Here is an 18924-nt window from a genome sequence, read left to right as displayed (position 1 = left end):
TGACTTAAATATTTGATTGGCTGTGTTCTCTGGATAATGTAATGCTGATCTGCGAAGCCTTTTTATCCCAGAAATTTCCATGTGCTCATTTTAGGGTGGGAGGAAGGGTGGGGGAGGTCTGGGTGCAAGAAGCAGTAATATTATGATTTTGAAGGATCAAATCCCGATTAAAATCTGTTGTTTGTTGTCCTTTAAATTCCTTCACATGTTTCTTTCGGAGCGGGCTAGTAACCAACCGTTAAGTATCATTGTTAGTTTGGTTGTTGCTGACTTGATAGAAAGCAAGCTTTTTGATGAATCATGGCAATAATGAAATTGCTGTGAAGGAGACAGTGCCTGGTGATGTCATGATGTTTTTTTAGGCTCTTTTGCAGCCTCGTTAAGGTTCGCCTCCTTCGATGCTTCCCCTCATTTGATTAGGAGGCAGTTTTGTTGTTTCAATATTCATCTTATCATACCGTCTTGTGTCATATGCGCAAGTGCGTCATGCCAAAGGCAGAGCTTTCGTTACATTTTCTAGCAAAGTAGTATTGATTGGCCTGTTAGCTAGCTGTTCACCTCTAATTTGATATCTGTGAATTGATCATCACAACGTTACGAAAGCATCAAGCTATCGGTTAGCAAAGATCTGTGAAAGTAAAGCTATTTTACACTTTGTGAATGAGGAAAGAAGTTATACGGTGACCAGACAACGTTTATAAATAAGATAAGATATAAACCTTATGATAGCACTCAAATTCATAGAAATAGACGTATTTTGGCTAGTAGTGCGATAGGGTTAACCTATCAATTGTGCATCTAGAGTGATATCCTAGAATTCTTAATAAAAATACTAAAACAAGATATGAACGGTTAAGAAAAGTTATCGGATTGATAGAGAGTGAAATCTAGGAGATATCTAGCATGTTTTCATCAAGTAAAAATGTGTTTTTGGCACATTTTTGCAGCAAATTAATTTTATCATGACACAGATGGTTAATGACATATCTTTTGGAGGGTGCTTTCAACTATCGCAAATAATTTTTACAGTTTGCACGCCAGCTGCTTTTTCAAGGCGATGTAAGTTCCTGAAAAACTCAAATTCTGTAGTAAACGTTAGATATAATTTTCTTCAAGAGGGTTTTTAGTGAAAATTGGAAAGAAAAAAAACCAGTTTTTTGTAGCACGAAGAAGTAGTGGAAACAAAAATCACTAAAAAACAAATGGTTTACTATAGAAGGTGAACATAATATTGAGAACAATTGGAAAATCAAATTAGATATAAGCAAGTTATGTGACAGTTGAAGAGTGGCTTTGGGAAGTTCAATTGGAAAAGAGAGAGCCCAGTAACTTGGCAAGTCTGGGAAAGTTGTAGAATCGTTATTCCACATTCGTCATGCTGTAAGGAGAGCTTGGACTTGCTACAAGTCTCTCTCGTTCCCTCCCATTTTTTATTTTTTCCCTTTCTTTAAAGAGAGAGACTTGTAGCAAGTCCAAGGAGAGCTAAGCTCGTTCACCCTAGAGATTATTATTCACGTGGTTAAACGATGCACATACGGTTGCCATGGCAAGAAAGGCACTTGCGCGTGGTGGAGCATGAAATCCTTCATCCGTGACCACGTCTTTGCTCCAGAACCCGGCTGACAGGTTGTTTGTTTCAAACAGAATGCAATGGGATACTGCAGCTGCAACTCACTGGTTTTCACCTTATGGAAATTCGATTGACATGTAAATAAGAAACTTTAAAGTAAATGCGAGTTTTTCAAGTTATTTTCGTATAACCATTTTGCCCGACCTACCGCTTTACTGGGTTTAATAGCAAGATGGCATCATGTGGATATCATCTGTTCTGGCTTATCCAAATGGTGCTTCTCAGATACACGGTTGCACAAACAGGATCTCCTCGACTCTCTTTTCAGAACAAGATAAGCTATCTGAAAGACTTTTTGACAAGAGACTTCACCAGCTTTTGGTCGTATAAAGATCTTTACTTCAGCCCAAGTTCGATCGGGGCGACTCCGCGACTTATTCAGAGGTCTGTCGCCAACCTAGGTGATGAAGTTCGGCTTAGAAGATTATTGCTAAATGCCTTGAAGGGGGAAAAGGTCTGGATGCCAATTATAGGAGGATCTATATCTCGTGGTGCACCTTTTGCAGAAAATGGACTAGGCCACCGAATTTACTTTAACGCAGTTGCAAACTGGTGGAATACCATTTTTGAAGATATTACAGGATCCAAGCTTGAGCCTCAAAACATCGCTCTTGGTGGCGTCGGATCGGACTATTTCGCATATTGTCTCGATCCTCATTTGAACCAACAATTTTCACCGGAACTTATCATTTGGGAACTCTCAGCCAATGACAAAGGTCGCTATAAAGACAAACCATTCCCTCCTGGCTGCCCTTTCGAGCAATTGACTAGAAACATTTTGCAGCGTTTCTCTAGGCCCGGTTTGCTATTCATCAACTTTTTCAGAGGTGCAGATATCGCTCAAGGCTACTGTAACAACTACGAAGACGAGGGTGGCCTCGATGTGGCTGTTCATTATAACGTTACATCACTGAGCTGGCGAGATTTTATTTGTGATTATATCAAGCAAAACTCGGTCCAGTTTGGAAAAGAAAAGGCCTTTTCTACTGACTGCTTTCACCCTAGTATCTTAGGACACGCTCAGATGGCGTTTATTGTCATCAATTACCTACGTAATGCTTTTCTGCGAGCCCTTCGAGGCCCCGCGGGACAGGCAACCAATGCAGAGAATCTTTCCAGAGTACTTAACTTTGAATTTTACAATATTCCTGGAGTTTTGTACCAGGAAACATTAACTGAGAAGCCACTTTGCTTTACATATATGAGACATAACTCGTATGAACCAAATAACACTCTGACAGCGCGAGTTACACGTCAAGACAATTTCAGGTACAATATATACAAGCAATTTAAAATCAGGGCAGATAAACTATGCGGCATGAAGACTGATGTAGCTGAACAATTGATTCAATTTGCAATTTACCTGCCTCGCGCTTTCTCGCGTCTTGTTGTCGTTTCACACGCAGATAGTGGTTCTGCGCAGGTTTGGGTGGACAATCAGACTCCAATATGCATTAGCACGGATGACTACCATATGGGAACTTTGATGGAAATTGTCTCCACGAACCTCAAGCCTGGCAAACATGTTATTAATGCCCTTTCGCTTAAAAATGGATTTGTCATAAGTGCTATTGCAGTGATATAGATTATTAATGGTCGACTATTACGATCTGTATAACTTAGTAAGAGTTCCTATTTAATAATATTTTGTATTTCTTGTACATACATGTTTAAACAGCTACCCTCGCACACAAATTCTTAGACTTAAAATCATATGAAAATTACCGCGGAATGGCTGAAGTATAGTTACCAGCCATTGGTGATAATAGTTTGATAATTTGATAATATGTGAAAAGTTGAACACTTCATATTGACTTTATGCATCTGGATGATTTATGATACTGATTGACTGATTGAGTATGATTCGTTTTGATCGGAGTTTGATTCAACCTTTTTCTGTACGCGCCTTTATGGCTTAATGAGAAACATAAATCAAATACTGAATTAATATGATTCATCATCTAAGCTTTCTTTTCTTTGGAGATTCCTTAGTATCCTATTACCTTTATTCGTTTGTGTAAAGTTCACTCAGCATGATTTGCAAATTTTATACCATGATTTTTCAAAGTTACAGTTTAGATCAGGTTGAGCAATAAACCTTTTTATTGTTATTTCAGTTCATATTTCATATCAAGGACAATTAAGGTAATAAGACAAATATTAATGATTAAAATAAATTACATTTTCAACAAAATAGTTCTTAAGTTTTCGCTCGATTTAGAATCTGTTGCAGAATTTAGCACAGAAGAAAATATAAGCATATAAATCGATCGTCAACCTATTTACATTAATTCTTATGTCGTTTATAAAAAATTGGTTGTTAGCCACACATTTATCTAAGAACAGTAAAATTATTTTTTGTCATCAAATATAAAAGTCTAAGTATCTAATGCAAAATTGTAAAATGATTTTCTAACATACTTTGACATCTTATGATTTTGCTATTTTCTTATTAGATCGAATGTGTCGCAATTTTGTTGTCGAAATCAAACATAAACAGAAATAACGATTTCAATGCAATTGAAATTTCGTTTTTATGTCGCCCTTGAAGTTCATTTGTTTGTTTTTGCTTACTCTCTCAAGGAGTTTTTTGTTAATCTTAAGAAGCTAGCAACTAACTAACTCTGTGTATTATACCCTTTATAGAGTGTTTTATATTTCATTATATTTCTGCCCACAGACACAGACTGATATCCGTCTACTCACGTAGAGTTACCGATCAACTTTTGCAATCTAACTTCACTGCCCATTGCTTTTATTTGTAAATACATTCTTTTTTCGCTTTTCTGTTTAGAAAAGCAGCTACTTTTCTTCACCGGTTTATTGCTTTTTAAAACCAAAACTGATTGTGTGTGATTTGTTTCAAATACATTCTGCTAATTCTAATTTACACAAATTTGTACACATTTAGTGACCAAACCCCGCCTTTCCCTTTGTTTCCACACATTGGACTTGCTCCGTATGATTTATATTTTTTCAAAATGTCTTGTTCTCCAAAGCATTGTCCTCCGTTTTCCATTGCGAATCCAGGAAATCCTTTCAGTTTTGCGATTCTCGCGCATTTGTACAATGAATTTAATCTTGTTTTGTAGTTCCTATCCAAGGGTGATTTGAATGAACTCTCGAGGCTCGCCAAAACTCTTTTGTCAGTGTCTTTAAAACAGCCCATATCAGCATACTCTAAAACATGAAAAATGAGAGTTGACTTTTTTTTTATTGAAAAAAAAACGTGGTTGGATAGGGTATGAAGGTAAATTTTATCTTCTGTCGTGCACGCTAAAAGATATTCTCTCCTTTGTTGATGGCCCCAAAAGACCGCTGAAAATCACAAAAATAAATAAATCATCATAAGAGATAACGATAAAGATTATTTGCTAACACTTGTTTTTGAATGGAATGTTCAAGTCCATTGTGCCTCTTTTGCAAATGCCTCTTTTTCAGTCCAAGTTTATAATTTCTGTTCAAGCTCACTTCAAATGTTGAACAAATGTTTAAGTATTCCGAAGACCTAACGTCCATCCTAATGTAAGCAGTTGCCTGATCGAAAAAGTAACTCCTTCAAAATGGAGACTTGGCTGCCTTTGTACAGTATTCTCTCCAATTAGCGGACACCGTCGGGGCTCGAGCAAGGTGTCCGCTAATTGGAAATGTCCGCCTTTTGGAAAGTTTTGCAATGTAAGTCCCAAATTGGAAAATAGACCTGAGTTTTGTATTTTTAAAGGTGTAATCAGTGGTGGCGCCAGGGGAGGGATACAGCCGCTCCGTCGGAAGCATCTAGCCCCCCATCGGAGAAAGTTATTGGAAAGAGGTTGAATCGTGGAGGTGGCTATGGTCTGGATATTCCAGTAATTTTCCACTTTTATGGACAAGTAAAGATAGTAAAATGGGCTTTAAAGAAGCTCAAAACAGTAAAAAACCAACTAGATTGTCCAATGTCAAAGTGTTTGAAATATATATTTGAACAAATATTCATTCGTCAAAGTTTTTGTTTGCTGGCTCCTAACTTTTTTGTAATGTCCGCTAATTGGAAAGAAAAAAAAGCCAAATTGTCTATTTGTGCAAAAAACATTGTCCGTTAATTAGAGTGTCCGCTAATTAAGTGTCCGCTTTTTAGAAAGTTTTTTATGAGACTTTGACCAAAAAACGATCGGGGAAAAAGGTTTGTCCGTTAATCAGAGGTGTCCGCTTTTTAGAGTGTCCGTTAATTGGAGAGAATACTTTATTTTTCAATTTTTTTTATTTTAAAGATTTTATTTGCTAAACGCTACTTACTTATTTCCAGCTTTTTTGCGTTTCCTGAAAAGAAGACAAAATTTCAATGTTTAAAGTTGCAATAGTTCCCAAATCAACAAGTAAAGATATTAACAATGATGATTTTCTATAAAAACTATTAGACTGTTTCATTTCTGGTTTAATTTAAAGTCCTTGTTACTGATGAAAGTTGTTTAACATGCATTGCATTAAATGTGAAGTCGTTTTGAATTTACTTGCCTCCTTTTTTCGTAGGCTTCGTTTTCATCAGCGCTTTGTACAACGAGCTCAATGCTAAAAAAGAAGACAGTGCTCATTTAGGTGCGTATGAAGTTAACCACGAACTATTCTGGCTGCCTACATTAAGCTGGTTTATGAGAGGCTTTTGACGCTTTCGTTTGTTTTTCAAATAAATAACCATAATATTAAAAACATATTTACAATTATATGGTATTATACAGTAAAAAAGGAACTAGTCAACCCTGTATTGATTTTTTGACACCACCCAGGGAGGATTGCTGACCTTTTCTTTGGCATCCTTAAATCAGTCTCAGTGTTCCGGAGGTTACGGGAGGAGCATGCTGAGTTTTTGGTATATTACGTATATTACGTATTATCTGACATATATTACTTGTTATATACCTTGCTATATTACTTATAACCTGCTATATGCTGACCTGCTATATTACTTGAAGTTCTGTCAATACGCCGCGATTCGAAGCAGTTAACCTAAGTCCTAAGTTTTTTCACCTTGGATCCAGCTTAATACTTTCCTTTTATAGCCAGTCTTATTCGTGTGCGTTATTTTCTACCGTTAATTCTCACCTGCTTCTTGAACTGCCTCTGACTTCTTCGGAGATAGTTGCGTTATTCGTTGCACTAACTTTTTGTACGCCTTCGGCGTAACTGTTACGTTGTTTGGCGACTCGGCGCTAAGCTTCGCCAACGTAGCATTTATCTGTTTGATGATGGTTGCGTTGCTCAGAACTTTGCTTTCAATTGTCTTGCTTGCGTTTGCTGCCGTTGCTGACTTGTCTCTCCTCGTTTTAGAGTTTCCCTGTGCTTTTATCAAATGGTTTACTTCTTCTTCCGCTTTTTTGCTCAGATCTGTCAAAGGCTTTGCTTTTGTTTTCGAAAATGCGAGTTCATTCTCAGGCTCCTTTGGCGTTTCCTTCATATTCGTGGGAACATCGACAAGGCCGAGGTCATCCGATTCTTTCTTCCCCGTGAAAGCTGCAATAGAGCAAATGAAATTGAAATCAAAGTTTGTCTCACTAATCTGTAGTTACCAAAGAGTCTTCTTAAACTTGGTATTTGTTTTGCGTTGCAATAAGGTAAATAATTGTTTCTTATTTTTATAGGCAATTCCGTGATAAGCATGTCTTTCAAATATCTTTCCAGGTTTGAAAATTCTACACAAAAGCTGGCATAAACGATTAAAATTCTCACCACTTTCTTTTGCTTCCTCCAGCTGAATTTCTTTTGATGCTATCAATGCAGCCAATTTAAGGTTTTTAATCAGCAGCTTCTTGATTGCTTCTTTTCTTCTTCCAGTCGGTGAATTTACACTGTGTGACTTCTTTGACTGTTCTTCTTGTAGTTCTTCAAGTTTCTTCCTCAAAGTTTGCAGTCTCGTTTTCAGTCTTTTGAGCTTCTTCTGATGCTCTTGTTCGTTAACTCGCTGAGCTTGTTTTGCCGTCTTCGATGCTTCTGCTGGCGAGACGGGACTCGAACTGCCTGGTTTGTCGCTTGCGTGCGCATGCACTGTCACACCTGGCTGTATATGCATGGGGTTGATTTGACCCCCTCCCATACCTTGCATCAGTCCTCCCATTCCTCCACCTCCATTCATCATCCCAGACAGACCATCCAGCCCACTGAGGTCTCCTCCCAGCAGAGATGGCATCGACTGCATACCACTTTGGTGACCATGGTAACCCATTGAAGGCATTTCGTCCACGGCTTCAGAAGGCTGTGCATCCATCTCAGACTGTGAAGAGACAGCCTAACGTCAGTTTCTTTTAAGTTCAGATTTGTTTAACGATTATATATGATATACACATGCTCTTCCTAATAAATCTTGTCCAAATCAGTCTTGTTTTTGATAAGCCATAGATGTCGATCAGTAAAAACGCTTTAGCAGTGATAGGTGCTCATAACATTTGCTTTTTGGCGTCTTATTATCTACACTTAACTTCTGATAACAAATGTTCATGCAAAATATAGTTCATGAAAAATGCTGATTATATTTTCGTAATTCAAATATATTAGCCTGCTTACTGCATCGCCATAATTCGGAGACTGGGTTGCTCCAGAATCCACTTTCCCTAAGCCCTCCAACATCTTCTCGAGCTTTTCATCAGTCGTATCCAATTGGCTCAGTTCATTTGATAAGCCGCCGCCTGCAAAAAAATCTTTCTTTTAGACATTTTTACTTAATACCAATCCTCGCCTTCATAACCGTTTCTCACGATAAAATCCTGAACGTTTCCCATAAGCTCTAATCTGCTGAATATGAATCTTTGAAATATGTACATAGAATATGAATCTTTGCAAAGTCATTAATAAATGTTATGACGATAGTTGGGAAAGCATTTGACGATTATATGCACGCAACTTTAGAAGCTAACAAGTTTGGTGCTTCTTTCTTGTGTTTTGGGTCAAAGGAATATCGCCATTGTCACACGGTGTATTTAATCCAACGCACTTACAGTGCTGTAAAGAAAATTCATCGTCGTAATTCTCTTTGCACATATTATTTCTAGATTCACTTAGTTTAGCAACCCAATTACAACTGCATTTTCTCATGTTAAGGACGCATTTTTCTTACCTCCAAATTCACCAATTCCTTGCCTGTCTCCTCCAGAAGTCTCCTGTCCATTGATGAGACTTTGCAACAACCCTAGTGATCCATCCGATGTTTCAGTTTCTTGCTTGCCGCCTTTCGATGTGGCCCCAGCATTTGAATTCCCTTGCATATTACCCCCTGCGTTACCAAGTAAACTCGCCAGATCGTTTTTATTCAGCCCTAATAAATCCGTATTTCCGCCAGTGTTTAGTGTGTCTGCAAGGTTTGCGGAATTTTCAATGTTGTTGTTGTTGTTACCCTCATCGAGATTTAATCCGTCCAGCAAGGAATGCCCTTCACTTTTTGCTTTTCCAGTTTCTTCTCCAAGCTTCAAAATTGACATCAAAGATGATTGGTCTTTGTTTCCTCCAAGCAAACTGTCCAATGAACTTTCACTAGTTTTTTCTCCATTGTTTCCTGTTAACCCAAGTGCTTCTAGCAAGCTGTTCGAATCGTCTCCTCCTTCTGGTTTTCCACCGCCTCCAAAATTTCCAAGTTGGTCTCCCGTGCCTAATAAACTTTTAATCCCCCCTAAACTATCGAATCCCTCGCTTTCCTTCCCTGCCCCAAGCCCAAGGTCGTCTCCCCTGTCGTCTCCCCCTCCAAGACCGTTGTAAGAAGACAGTGACTGAAATGGATTCAAGTTATTGCCTCCTAACAGAGAACCTAGGGACCCAAGGTCATCACCCCCTTGTCCCAAACTTATGCCTCCTTGATTGTTCTCAGATATATGCATTTGGGCATTGGCATTGTCCTCGGCTCCAAGTTCGCCTCCTAATGATGCATCATTGAGAGCTCTTGAGAAACCTTCCTCTGTTCCACCATTTCCTTCGAAATCAAATGCGTCTCCTAAGTTGACGAATTGCTTTTTTTCCAGTTGTTGATGAGACTCTAAAATCCAGAATAATGCATTCTAAGTAAATATTGTTAAAACAGGACACGATACGTGGCAAAGCTTTGAGTTTTGATAAAAAATAAATATAGCTTGAATACTAAAAACCGCTCAATATTTCTTGAAGTAAAATATATATTATTTCATATTTGTAGTGAAACTAAATAGATTTTTTTGTAGGTGTATTAAAACATATTATGGATAAAGAATATTTACCTTGAATTACGAGGCTGCAAAAAATGAGCCACAGAAACAGATTCATCTTTCTGCATATCATTTCGCATCAACACACATTTTCCAACGTCTTTTCCACTATCATCCCTAAAAATATTTTTGAATAAGTTCGATGCTTATAGGAGATTTAAAGAATGCAATGTCATTAGGTTGAAATTGAAAATTCTGCCTGTTAAAAATTAAACCAATTACTACTTTAATCTATTAATTTGATACAGCCGAGAAAATGATACTTGATTTTAATATGAAACATTTTTATAAAATTGCATTTGTATTGTTTGCAGCAGTACCTATTTTGAGTTGTGTTTTTTTGTTTATTTTAACGGTTAATGCAAGGAATAAAGTATTTGATCAATCTGCTTATAATGCAAGTTTGTTCTGCATATGTCCTTCGTTGAATATCACTTAGTTTAAATATACTCATCTGCTCACCCACATAGCCTATTCTTGACAGACAAGCAAAGGAACAAAATAAGAAATAAATCTGTGTAGCTATTTCCTGGCAATATTTCACTAGATACATTTCCCACTGGTCTTAATAGTGATACTGAGCAGCTTGGGAATGCACTGTAGCAATTCAAGCCAGAAGATAGCAAGCTTATTTGTAGTAGTCAAGCCGATTTCACTGTCTTGTGCACCGTCTTTGCTTGCCAGAGATCAACGGACACGGTGTTACTATTATTTTCATCCGCGTTCATTTTAGTTTATTATAATGGTTATCTTTCATGATCATTAAGTAAACGGGCATGGCATGATAATGACTGAATGCCTTTCTCAAAACCTTTGAAAAATCGAAACAAATCTTGTAAAGTACATACCTTGAGCAAGAGAAAATCCCGAAAAGACGAAATAATGTCTTTAAATATTTAAATTTAGCCTTTTCCTTTAGCAGATGCGAAGGATTTCGTTTCAAAATTCTGAAGTTTGCGTCAGTGACCTGTTTGACCCTTGCGCAATGGTCCGTTATCTTGTTTACTGATTCTTCACCGAGCGGGTGGCTGTTCTGTTCGCACTGATTTTCTCTGCACATCGAGGCACAACTTGGCCGCCATTTAAAGCACTCTCTGTATCATTTTCTCTGTGTCATGCCTCTATGGTCGTATTTTTTCAGAACTAGCTGAAATATTCAACCTTTATTTTTCAATACAGATTTCGTTTGTGCACACAATATTTCCCAGAGAATCTTGCAGGCAGTTCTTAATGTATTTCATTTGTGCAGACGCAATCCTGTGTTATAGGGTGTTGAGCTTAGTAACGGATACCCAGTTGCTAAGCAACTGGTATTATCAATGTCCTAAAAAGTTTTTGCTAGTTCTGGACATGTGAATTACCGATGAATATACTGTAATGTAGCTGGAACTGCTGATAATGTAAGATAAAATATGGAACATTCCATCCTTTCATCTGCTGCAGTGAGATTATTGGTGTTTGCATGAGTAATAAGTGACCACAATTTTAATGCCACGGGCAAGGTACTTACCTTGGGTCGAAAGATAGTTAACTGCTTTTGAATAAAAAGACTGGTGTTTAATTCCCTTGACGGAGTAGCCCCTTCATGGAGTAGCGAAATGCTGGTAAACTTCCAATTTGGTCTACGATAACTTTGAACTACGACCAATGACCTAAGGTTGTATAAAACAAACTCCTTGAACAGGCAAAGAAGCCCCTCTTTTAGAGGTGCTGGTTAACGAACAGGCCACTCAACTGACTGTAAACCTGCAAACATGTTTTTTGTAGTTTTTTTGTTTTTAATAAACTATGATAGACAGGGAATTTTGTAGAAAAAACTAGCAAACTGCCTAACCTCAAATTTTATTTCACATTCTTACTAAATCGACCATGGAGATTCCAAATCCAAGATGGGCCAAAAAAAATTATCACGGGAAGCTACTTTTTTTGATGACGTCATCAAAAAAATGATAAAAAAATCTTTAAAAATCGGCCAAGGACTCGAACTCAACTTTTTTTGCATTTCTGCACTAAATTAACTATGCAGATTTCAAATCTGAGATGAAATGAAAAATATCTCAAACGGAAGTCAAATTTTGTGATGACGTCATCAACTTGGAGAAAATTCACTTTGAACCTTTTTAATTGTTTTCTCGCAACTATCATTGTCAAATATGTTCCATATTCGAATTGCACACATTCAGTGCTTTTAAAAGATGTATTGAATTTCTATTATACTTATTTTTAAACGTTCTTTCATGACGTCATCATCATTTTATGACGTCATCGCCTTTTAAAGGTAATTGAATAACGCGTGAAAGGATGCCTAGAAATCTTTAGCTAGTTAAAAAAGTCATTCAAAATTGAAATTTCGTTGTATAGAAAATGATATGGATCCATTCATCCTTCATCACTGTCTCCTTTGCTCCAGAAACTCCAGAAGAAAATGTAGGCCCACTCATCATCGTCTGCTTTAAGCTGATCACCTCACCATAATTTTTCCCATGGCCTAGTCCTCATTGGTTACGGAATTTTCTTCGATTTCATCACTAGAGCGCTGCAGATCTTGCAGTTTTTTAGCGGAGGGTGTGCGGGGCCCTGCACAAGATGAACATAATTTGTGTGAAAAAAATTTGGAATTATTTTGCTGACTCCAGTATTTTCTGCAGATATTCACAGCTTTTTTAACGTTGACGATCGGATATTTTTGTCTTCAAGCCGTTAAGAAACGTTTTTCTCTGTATATCCTCTTCGTGCCATTTCTTATTTATTTATCAAATGTATTTTCAAAATTAGAATATGTAAAGAAATTTTTTTCCTATAAACCACACTAATACCACCTGTGGGCCAGATCATTCTTTCCATCGTATGTCTAACCAAAGCTTAAAGGCAATTTCTCTTACAATCTTCTTTTGATAATGTAACCAGTAGTAAATGCTTGTGTCAACCAGTATGGATCTGGTTGTAGAGCTTCTGATTATCTGTTTTTCATGGCCTTGCGAATTCTTACTCTTATCTGCACAAGTGTTTCATCACATTTCCCTTTGTATGATTATTTTTGCACAAATTTCATCGCTTTCGTGAGAATGCCTTTGCAGATTTCCTGTCTCATCGTAACTCTCTCGAGCAATTTTCCCTTTCCAGAACACTCCTAAAGCTTTTTAAAATGTTAGCTTTCCTTACAACAACATTACCGGTGTTGTTTCGCAGCCAATAACTGCATGAACAGCCGGTAGATTTTCGGAACTATCTAAACCCAGGTAAGATACGACGTTCCAAAATTAACGTACTTCTCGTTGTCAATCTTTAAGGAATATTTCCTTGAAGGCTTTTCACACAATAAGCAGTAAAAACTACATTAGTGTCCTTTCGACAACTAATAAATTTTATCGATGAGGAAAGAATGAAATATCAAGTGGATGTCAGCCTCTTCATAGCTGCAATTAAGCAAGTATGTCGTGGAATCTTTGATTATCTTTAAGGTTTGTTATTTATTGGTAAACACGAATGCTTTCAAAATTAACTGCTTTCCTTCTTAGCCCTGGTGAAGCCTTTGGATTATCTTGATCTTTGCAATGCAGAAGACTGCCAAGCATCACTAACAGCAACAAAAACCTTGAAATGGAATATAAGATAGGTTTAGTGCGGGTATAACACTTTATCTCTGCGATAACCCATTGCAGAACTCGGTTCCTACTTGATAACTTGTCAAGAACATTTTGTATTATCTGGTCTGGTTCTTGTTGTATCAAACTTACTTTCTAAAGCTAGTTCAAGGCTCTACCAGGGCTAAGAAGGAAAGCAGTTAATTTTGAAAGCACTCATGTTTACCAATAAATAACAAACCTTAAAAATAATCAAAGATTCCACGGCATACTTGCTTAATTGCAGCTATGAAGAGGCTGACATCCACTTGATATTCCATCCTTTCCTCATCGATAAAATATATTAGTTGTCGAAAGGACACTAATGTAGTTTTTACTGCTTATTGTGTGAAAAGCCTTCAAGGAAATATTCCTTAAAGATTGACAACGAGAAGTACGTTAATTTTGGAACGTCGTATCTTACCTGGGTTTAGATAGTTCCAAAAATCTACCGGCTGTTCATGCAGTTATTGGCTGCGAAACAACACCGGTAATGTTGTTGTAAGGAAAGCTAACATTTTAAAAAGCTTTAGGAGTGTTCTGGAAAGGGAAAATTGCTCGAGAGAGTTACGATGAGACAGGAAATCTGCAAAGACATTCTCACGAAAGCGATGAAATTTGTGCAAAAATAATCATACAAAGGGAAATGTGATGAAACACTTGTGCAGATAAGAGTAAGAATTCGCAAGGCAATGAAAAACAGATAACCAGAAGCTCTACAACCAGACCCATACTGGTTGACACAAGCATTTACTACTGGTTACATTATCAAAAGAAGATTGTAAGAGAAATTGCCTTTAAGCTTTGGTTAGACATACGATGGAAAGAATGATCTGGCCTACAGGTGGTATTAGTGTGGTTTATAGGAAAAAAATTTCTTTACATATTCTAATTTTGAAAATACATTTGATAAATAAATAAGAAATAGCACGAAGAGGATATACAGAGAAAAACGTTTCTTAACGGCTTGAAGACAAAAATATCCGATCGTCAACGTTAAAAAAGCTGTGAATATCTGCAGAAAATACTGGAGTCAGCAAAATAATTCCAAAATTTTTTTCACACAAATTATGTTCATCTTGTGCAGGGCCCCGCACACCCTCCACTAAAAAGCTGTAAGATCTGCAGCGCTCTAGTGATGAAATCGAAGAAAATTCCGTAACCAATGAGGACTAGGCCATGGGAAAAATTATGGTGAGGTGATCAGCTTAAAGCAGACGATGATGAGTGGAACTACATTTTCTTCTGGAGTTCCAGCAAAGGAGACAGTGATGAAGGATGAATGGATCCATATCATTTTCTATACAACGAAATTTCAATTTTGAATGACTTTTTTAACTAGCTAAAGATTTCTAGGCATCCTTTCACGCGTTATTCAATTACCTTTAAAAGGCGATGACGTCATAAAACGATGATGACGTCATGAAAGAACGTTTAAAAGTAAGTATAATAGAAATTCAATACATCTTTTAAAAGCACTGAATGTGTGCAATTCGAATATGGAACATATTTGACAATGATAGTTGCGAGAAAACAATTAAAAAGGTTCAAAGTGAATTTTCTCCAAGTTGATGACGTCATCACAAAATTTGACTTCCGTTTGAGATATTTTTCATTTCATCTCAGATTTGAAATCTGCATAGTTAATTTAGTGCAAAAATGCAAAAAAGTTGAGTTCGAGTCCTTGGCCGATTTTTAAAGATTTTTTATCATTTTTTTGATGACGTCATCAAAAAAAGTAGCTTCCGGTGATAATATTTTTTGGCCCATCTTGGATTTGGAATCTCCATGGTCGATTTAGTAATAATGTGAAATAAAATTTGAGGTTAGTCAGTTTGCTAGTTTTTTCTACAAATTTCCCTGTCTATGATATTTGTATTGTTTTTGTTAAACGATAGTTCGTAGAAAGTTATTCATTAGTTATAAGTAATATCGAAAATTCGATGATTAGCTCCACTTTACTTTGCAGGCAAAAAGAAATTTAAAGAATCATCAGTGCGCCACATGAAAAATATCATCAGATTCCAAATGGGTGTTGTTGGGTTTGTAGGAATCGTTTCATTTTTATTTCTAGAAAGAGTGCTAGCTGATGAAGGCTTTGTTAATGTTGGCCAAAAACCTATTGAAGTGAAAGGGGCAAAAAATGAATCTGAAATGATATTAGCGATTGTTTCCACGTGGCGTGGACATTCTGATTCCTGGGCAAACTCGTGGCTTCGGTACCACATTGGCATTGGATTCTCTCGGTTTTATTTGTTTTTCGATGGCCCTGTGGCAGACAAGGATTTGATCAAGAGTCTGAGCACAGCGTCTGAGTACAAGCCATTCCTCACTATTATCAAAGTCGATAATGCCTATCGGAAACGGTTTTGGACCCCGGACGAGAGTAAGAAATCCAAAGATCCGGAACAATTACTTTTACCAAGGCTTGGGGTTTATTTAAAAACAGATCACACATCTCGTCAGCAGCTCAATGTTGCCCGCGCGGGCGTGATGGCAAAAGCGGACGGCGTCAACTGGCTTTTGCACATGGATGCGGATGAATTATTTTGGATCGAGCGGCTCAAATCTGGCATAGCGCGGTCGTTTTTCAAACAATTGCATAACCGCAAAATAACACATTTGACGTTGATAAACGACGAAATGATCCCGTTAACACCCGAGTTTGATTTTAAAAATAGGAAGAAGGACCCTTTTCACCAAAGAATGCATTTTAAGAGAAATCTCATGGCATTGAATAAGCCCGAAGAAAATGACCTTGCGCAACATTACGAGAGGTCCAAAGGCGCGGCATTTTTCTTAGGTTATATGTGCGGAAAGGGAGGTATAAATGTTGAATTGTGGAGGCGAATTATGGGAGAGAGTATGCCTATCATGCCACTAGATGTGGTTGCATTCGCACTGAGTTCTTGGCAACCAGGGAATGTTACGCTGATAAACAAAGATCCTGGTAAGCCTCAACCGTATATTTCTTCAGAAAAGGTGAAAATATTTGTTTCAACTACAGTCGCTCGTGTTCTTCATTACGTTAATCCGTATTTTGCTGCACTGAAAAAGAAGTTTGGCCAGTTAAAAAAGTTCAATAGGTATATTTACGACATCGCCATCGTCCCCGAAAAGCGGAAAAAGGAATTTGAAAAATGGAAAGAATATTGGGCCCCAGCTGAATCCATGCCTAGTGGTGAGTTTTACATGGAGATGTGGTCAAGTGTTCAGAGGACTCTGCAAACGAATAACGACAAGTATGCCCTCGACTTTTATATCCGTGCTGCGATGGCTCCACAAAAGAAAGAGTTGCAAAAGTATTTGAAGAAAGGTGTCATTTACAAAAATAAAGACGCTTATCAGTTCTTGAAGGAACTTGATAAACTGACAAGTAAACAAAGGAAAGATAAGGACGAGTTATTTTTGGAGATTTCAGCCGGTATTAAATTTGTGGATGGAGGCAGTGGCAAAAGAAAGGAGAACAGGACGTATGCTGTTCATGAATGTAAAGAGAAAGGACCTCATTTTTTCTGTGATATCGATGATTGCTGTGGGTTTGTTAGTAAACCTCAATTCACATTTATGAAGCGTCTGCTTGGCTACGTAAGATATGAAAGGATGCAATGGTGGAAGCCTGGCATTCGCTGGCCACAATGAGGCTAGCATAAAACGAGGATGACGAGAAACGAGGGTGACGAGAAACGAGGCTGACGAGAAACGAGGCTTGTGGAAAACGAGGCTTAATGGATATGTGAAATGATTATTAAGACATTATCTTAATTGAAATTGAACTTCTGCTTATGCAATGAAATATCCACTCAAATTTTAATTAATGTTGACAAAAGTTGCAGTCAGTTAAATGTGAATCTTAAATCTGCTTGGTATGGACCGTTGTGAATTGCGAGTTGTGAATTGCGTTAATCATGTATCCCAACATGACATCGGTATAAAGAATTCTCTTTTTTCTAAACACGATTGTCAGGAGCAGATATGCAAAGATGCAACTTTTTAGAAAATCAACACAAGTAAAGTAGAATTCTTATCATTCCACATTGCTTTAAATACTATTTTTGAAAACATTCTCCCTGTAAACAACAAAAAACTTTCGATCTTAGTTGATTATTTCCCATTCGTCCGACGTAAATGATCGATTCTAGAACAGAGCTAAACCGCACCTAACTCAAAAGAGTCGCAACCAACTTACCATATCGTCCAGAAATTCAGCAGCAAATTTTTTTCTCGAAATATTTCTTTCTTATACACATGTTGAGAACAGTCAATATAACCCTCAGGATAATGAACAACCTCTCACGTGACATACCAATGTACTCGGCGAAGGGTCATCCTCAGGTTTCATTTTATTCTTAGTATGAATATATATTTTTGCCTTTATTCTTGTTTTGCAATGTTTTGCTTTTCTAGTTTTAGATTAATATTCACAATTTCATCATACACTTATTTATATCGTAAAATTTCATATTGAGTAGCAAAAAATCCGGTGCCGAAAGTTTCGGTGGATTAATTTTCGATGGAAAAACTTTCAGTCTTCTTTTTAAAATTTCGGTGTAAATTTCGGTGAGAACTAAAAAAATTTCGGTGGAAAGAAAAGGTTTCGAGGAATAAAGAAATGAAGCACTTCTACGTTATTTTTATCTTCAACGTAATATTATCTAGAACGCAGTCATAATGGAACAAAAAACGAATTTTTTAATGGCAGCCTAATGAAAGGAACTGAAGGGCAGGCAAGAATGTCAAAATTTCTTATTTAGAGAAGGTCTTTTTTATTTCCATATTTATTACCTATGGAGGAAAATTAATTGGAAGCGTTTACTGTTCGCAATATTTTAAAAATTCTAATCGGTTGTGTGCTAAAAATTGCAGCGTCCTACAATTGAAACTGCTGGAGCGTCTCTCAAAAAAATTGAGAGAAATTGTAAACAGCCAGTAGAAGCATCCGCTCAGCTCATAGAAAACTCAAATTTCTTGGATGTAGAGGGCGCCCGGAGGAGTTGGGACTACAATAGGCAGAGGACGGAGGTGCGCCATTTTTTAATATGAAACATACCCTAAAATTTATAAATTTTTCAAAAAACCCTACCCCAAAACCTAGATACAATATGAAATACATATCCTTGAAATTAATTCAAATTTGCAAACATCCAACAACTCAATAAAGTAAAGGAAAACATATTACCTTTCTTCAACAATTATACCCCAAAATTAAGGTCATGTCCATGCTCCAAGAAAATTGTGTTCCAATAATGGCACATCTCTTACCAGTGTACATGGATATTTATTTCTGGTTGCCCTGCTTCATCGAAAATGAATCCCACCAAAATTTTTGCCACTTAATGTAGACAATTTTTAAAAACTAGTATGTCAAAGCTTTTCACTTTGTTATTTTTCAATATTTTGGATGTACTTGGTGCAATGGCGCAGTATGATACTAATTGCTGATGCTGGCCCAGTGCTCTTAATTTTCAGTCATCCT

The 18924-nt window shown here is 37.1% G+C and overlaps 4 protein-coding genes across 5 annotated transcripts in view; 3 read left to right on the top strand and 1 right to left on the bottom strand.

Annotated features, from left to right (window-relative positions):
* The window catches only part of LOC135681397 (uncharacterized), a 39007-nt gene extending 32804 nt beyond the window's left edge, over positions 1–6203 (top strand). For both annotated transcript variants that reach the window (XM_089111820.1, XM_089111822.1), the window contains one exon: positions 6137–6203. The gene's annotated coding sequence lies outside the window, so the exon portion shown is untranslated. The remainder of the gene's footprint in view (positions 1–6136) is intronic.
* LOC135681680 (uncharacterized) lies at positions 1803–3215 on the top strand. The gene has a single exon (XM_065196253.2). It carries the CDS (start codon positions 1803–1805, stop codon positions 3213–3215), a length of 1413 nt encoding a protein of 470 aa, XP_065052325.1.
* On the bottom strand, positions 3730–11279 carry LOC135681402 (uncharacterized). The gene is made up of 9 exons (XM_065195858.2): positions 10674–11279; positions 9838–9942; positions 8712–9620; positions 8162–8283; positions 7331–7871; positions 6707–7114; positions 6122–6175; positions 5903–5926; positions 3730–4810 (listed from the first exon to the last, which is right to left on the bottom strand). Exons 2-9 carry the CDS (start codon positions 9896–9898, stop codon positions 4518–4520), a joined length of 2412 nt encoding a protein of 803 aa, XP_065051930.2. The 5' UTR covers positions 9899–9942; positions 10674–11279; the 3' UTR covers positions 3730–4517.
* Positions 5920–18900, top strand: LOC148958681 (uncharacterized). The gene is made up of 2 exons (XM_089111828.1): positions 5920–6202; positions 15418–18900. Exon 2 carries the CDS (start codon positions 15453–15455, stop codon positions 17088–17090), a length of 1638 nt encoding a protein of 545 aa, XP_088967954.1. The 5' UTR covers positions 5920–6202; positions 15418–15452; the 3' UTR covers positions 17091–18900.
* Positions 18901–18924: the final 24 nt, after the last annotated feature.

The sequence above is a fragment of the Rhopilema esculentum genome, chromosome 12 (assembly GCF_057945365.1).
Source record: "Rhopilema esculentum isolate cy_ngs chromosome 12, ASM5794536v1, whole genome shotgun sequence".
Taxonomy (NCBI): Eukaryota; Metazoa; Cnidaria; class Scyphozoa; order Rhizostomeae; family Rhizostomatidae; genus Rhopilema; species Rhopilema esculentum.
The sequence above is the reverse complement of the archived record's forward strand: the minus strand, read 5'-3'. Positions and strand labels throughout refer to the sequence as shown.

Bases quoted from the DNA above. Each gene is read 5' to 3' on its own strand.
- LOC135681680 (XM_065196253.2), top strand. From the start codon at position 1,803: ATGGCATCATGTGGATATCATCTGTTCTGGCTTATCCAAATGGTGCTT.
- LOC148958681 (XM_089111828.1), top strand. From the start codon at position 15,453: ATGAAAAATATCATCAGATTCCAAATGGGTGTTGTTGGGTTTGTAGGA.
- LOC135681402 (XM_065195858.2), bottom strand. From the start codon at position 9,898: ATGATATGCAGAAAGATGAATCTGTTTCTGTGGCTCATTTTTTGCAGC. The intron at 8,284-8,711 runs GTAAGAAAAATG...ATTTTTTTGCAG, and splicing joins AGGAATTGGTGAATTTGGAG to GCGGCGGCTTATCAAATGAA. The intron at 4,811-5,902 runs GTAAGTAGCGTT...TTCATGTTTTAG, and splicing joins CGCAAAAAAGCTGGAAATAA to AGTATGCTGATATGGGCTGT.